Genomic DNA, 2,447 nt, shown 5'->3' on the forward strand with positions numbered 1-2,447 from the left:
ATTGGAAAAGCAGAAGTGTTCATGCTCACTTTGGTCTTTTGAAACCGAAAGAAGTAGAAAAGCTACTCCTTGAGATCTCCATCAAGTTTCAAAACATGAAACTCTTGAACTTAAAAAATTGGAACAAGGATGATGGGAGCAAGGAAATAGCATAACATACTACTTGTAGGTAACTTAAACTGACTTCACAGCAGGTTCGACTGGCTCAGACATGCTTTACCTACCCATTTACCAAAGAATAAAGAGACACAGGACACCCATTTTCCAAGGTATTTCTTTTGTAAAGGAGCCAGATTTGGCAACTAGACTGAAAATCTTCCAAAATTCTGTACAAATGTATAATATACAAATATACACAAGGCTCTTGCCCAGAAAAGACATCACAATGACAAACAACAGAGGTGGCTTTGGTGTCAAACCACCAAGGACATCTCAAACCCCCAGGAATGTGAGGGGCTGATGGACCACAACATAGGCTACACATGTAAAACACACTACATTACACTATGTACAATGGAGTATAAAAAAAAACCACTGTCCTCTCTGGTCTGTTCACAAGCCTTCTGGTGGGAAGGAAGGCCATTCTCCAGACAACCCACATAAGGGGAACTCCTACAGAATGAAGTGGTTCACCCTAAGAACTATTAACAGCACAAGGTATGCCCTTAAAGAGACAGGCCGTAAGAATAAATTCAAGAGATGGACCACTTCTTATATTCCTTGTCACCTTTCAGTCTCACTCCATCTCAGTGAAACGGGCAAACATGGCTTTCCGAACAGCATCTTTGTAGGAATCGGCACCCGACAACCCATATGCGCTGCCTTTGGCTCCTAGGCCAGCTCCTTTTAGCCGGACTTGAGCCTGGGGAAACACAGAGACTGTCAGCAGCTGGCAAGTAGGGTATGGATTGCTCCCACCTCTCACCAAGCCCATTCCTTACCAAGTAGGACCACCCACCAGGGGACACAAGAGAGGTTTTATATGAAGACAAGAATTCCTAAACTGGAACCTGAAGCATGTTTAGGGTTAGAAGGAATCAAATGGGCTAAGGAAGACACAGGCAGATAAAGCTACATTTCCCACTCCTCAAGGCCTCTCAGCAAGCACCGATGCCTAGTAAGGGTCCCAGCACTCCACTGAAACACGGGGAAGGCCTGGTGATTACAGGCAGGATAGACCGATGTCAGCAGAACTCAACATGCACAGGATAACTGGGGTCTATAAGCGTCTGACCTAAGCTGTGCTCCCAGGACAGAGTGGGGGCAGTCACAGGTGCAGCTCCTGTCCAGGCCAGTGGGTGGGGGGCCTCTGATCCTGGCTGGGATTATCTCAATCTGGGCTCTCACCAATTTAAGGATTTCTTACTATGGAAGAAAACCTTACTCAATTTTATCTTTTTAAAATACATAACCAAAATCACTTAGGAATTATAGTACCTTTTAAAATATTCATTCTAGTTAGGTATGAGTTGGTATTAAGTAAGCACTTTTAGTGATAGTTTATTTACATACAAAGGACCTAGAAAGATGTGGCGGTCTTTAGAAGAAAAATAGGTTTTAAGAAAGATGTCAAAAAATCTGGCCAGAAAAATCAAGTAGGGGCACTACACCCATTCTTCCCAACGGACATCTTAAAAGAAGGGTGAAATAAGGGACCGCTGCAAGGAACAAGAATCCCACTCAGTGGATGATGACATCTTCTGGCCAAGGAAACTGCCCCTTTATGGTAAGGCTAAAGCGGCTCTTGGGGTCCAGACCCTATGAGGGCTTTTAATCTCATCTCATCTGGAATAAGTCTGTAAGCATGGCATACACTGAGGCCTGGCCCTACTGCTTACCTCAATAGGAGCTGTGATCCCCTGACACTTTCTTCCCAAACCAGAGCCTTCCCGCCAGCCCATGGCCTGCAGCATCTTGTTGCCAATGTTACTGTGGTCAATGCCATCTTTTGTGGGCTGCTCGTAATTCCTGCCAGTGGCAAACACACAGTTACTTAAAAAACAGCCAGAGCCCCAGCGAACGAACTGGAAAATGTGCACATCACATACACAGTGCCAGCATCAAACTGCTTCTTGCGCTTGGGTTCTGGAGGTTCTGGAATACCATACTTCTCTCGTCTTTCTGCAGCTCTATCTCGATATTTCATCTATATGGGAGAGAAAACACTGCTAGAAATAGTCACAGATTTCAATCTCTAACAGTGTAATGTACCTTTTCTTCAACACTATCTCAAGAATTTTTTTTTTTAGTTGGAGTATCACTCTGTTGCCCAGATTGGAGTGCTGTGGCATACACATGGCCACCGCAGCGTTGACCTGCTGGACTCTGGCAATCCTTCCACCTAAGCTTTCCAAGTAGTACATGCTACCAGATCCAGCTAATTTTTTATTGTAGAGACAAGGTCTTGCCAAATTGCCTGGGCTGGTCTTGAGTCTGAGGGCTCAGGC

General features: G+C 44.7%; 1 protein-coding gene across 1 annotated transcript; it reads right to left on the minus strand.

Annotated features, from left to right (window-relative positions):
* Nucleotides 1-256: 256 nt before the first annotated feature.
* On the minus strand, nt 257-2,175 carry RBM5 (RNA binding motif protein 5). The gene is made up of 3 exons (XM_008053440.2): nt 2,049-2,175; nt 1,839-1,968; nt 257-862 (listed from the first exon to the last, which is right to left on the minus strand). Exons 1-3 carry the CDS (start codon nt 2,144-2,146, stop codon nt 737-739), a joined length of 354 nt encoding a protein of 117 aa, XP_008051631.1. The 5' UTR covers nt 2,147-2,175; the 3' UTR covers nt 257-736.
* Between the last annotated feature and the right edge of the window lie 272 nt (nt 2,176-2,447).

The sequence above is a fragment of the Carlito syrichta genome, unplaced genomic scaffold, assembly GCF_000164805.1.
Source record: "Carlito syrichta isolate Samal-C Ts95f unplaced genomic scaffold, Tarsius_syrichta-2.0.1 Scaffold288153, whole genome shotgun sequence".
NCBI classification, from domain to species: domain Eukaryota; kingdom Metazoa; phylum Chordata; class Mammalia; order Primates; family Tarsiidae; genus Carlito; species Carlito syrichta.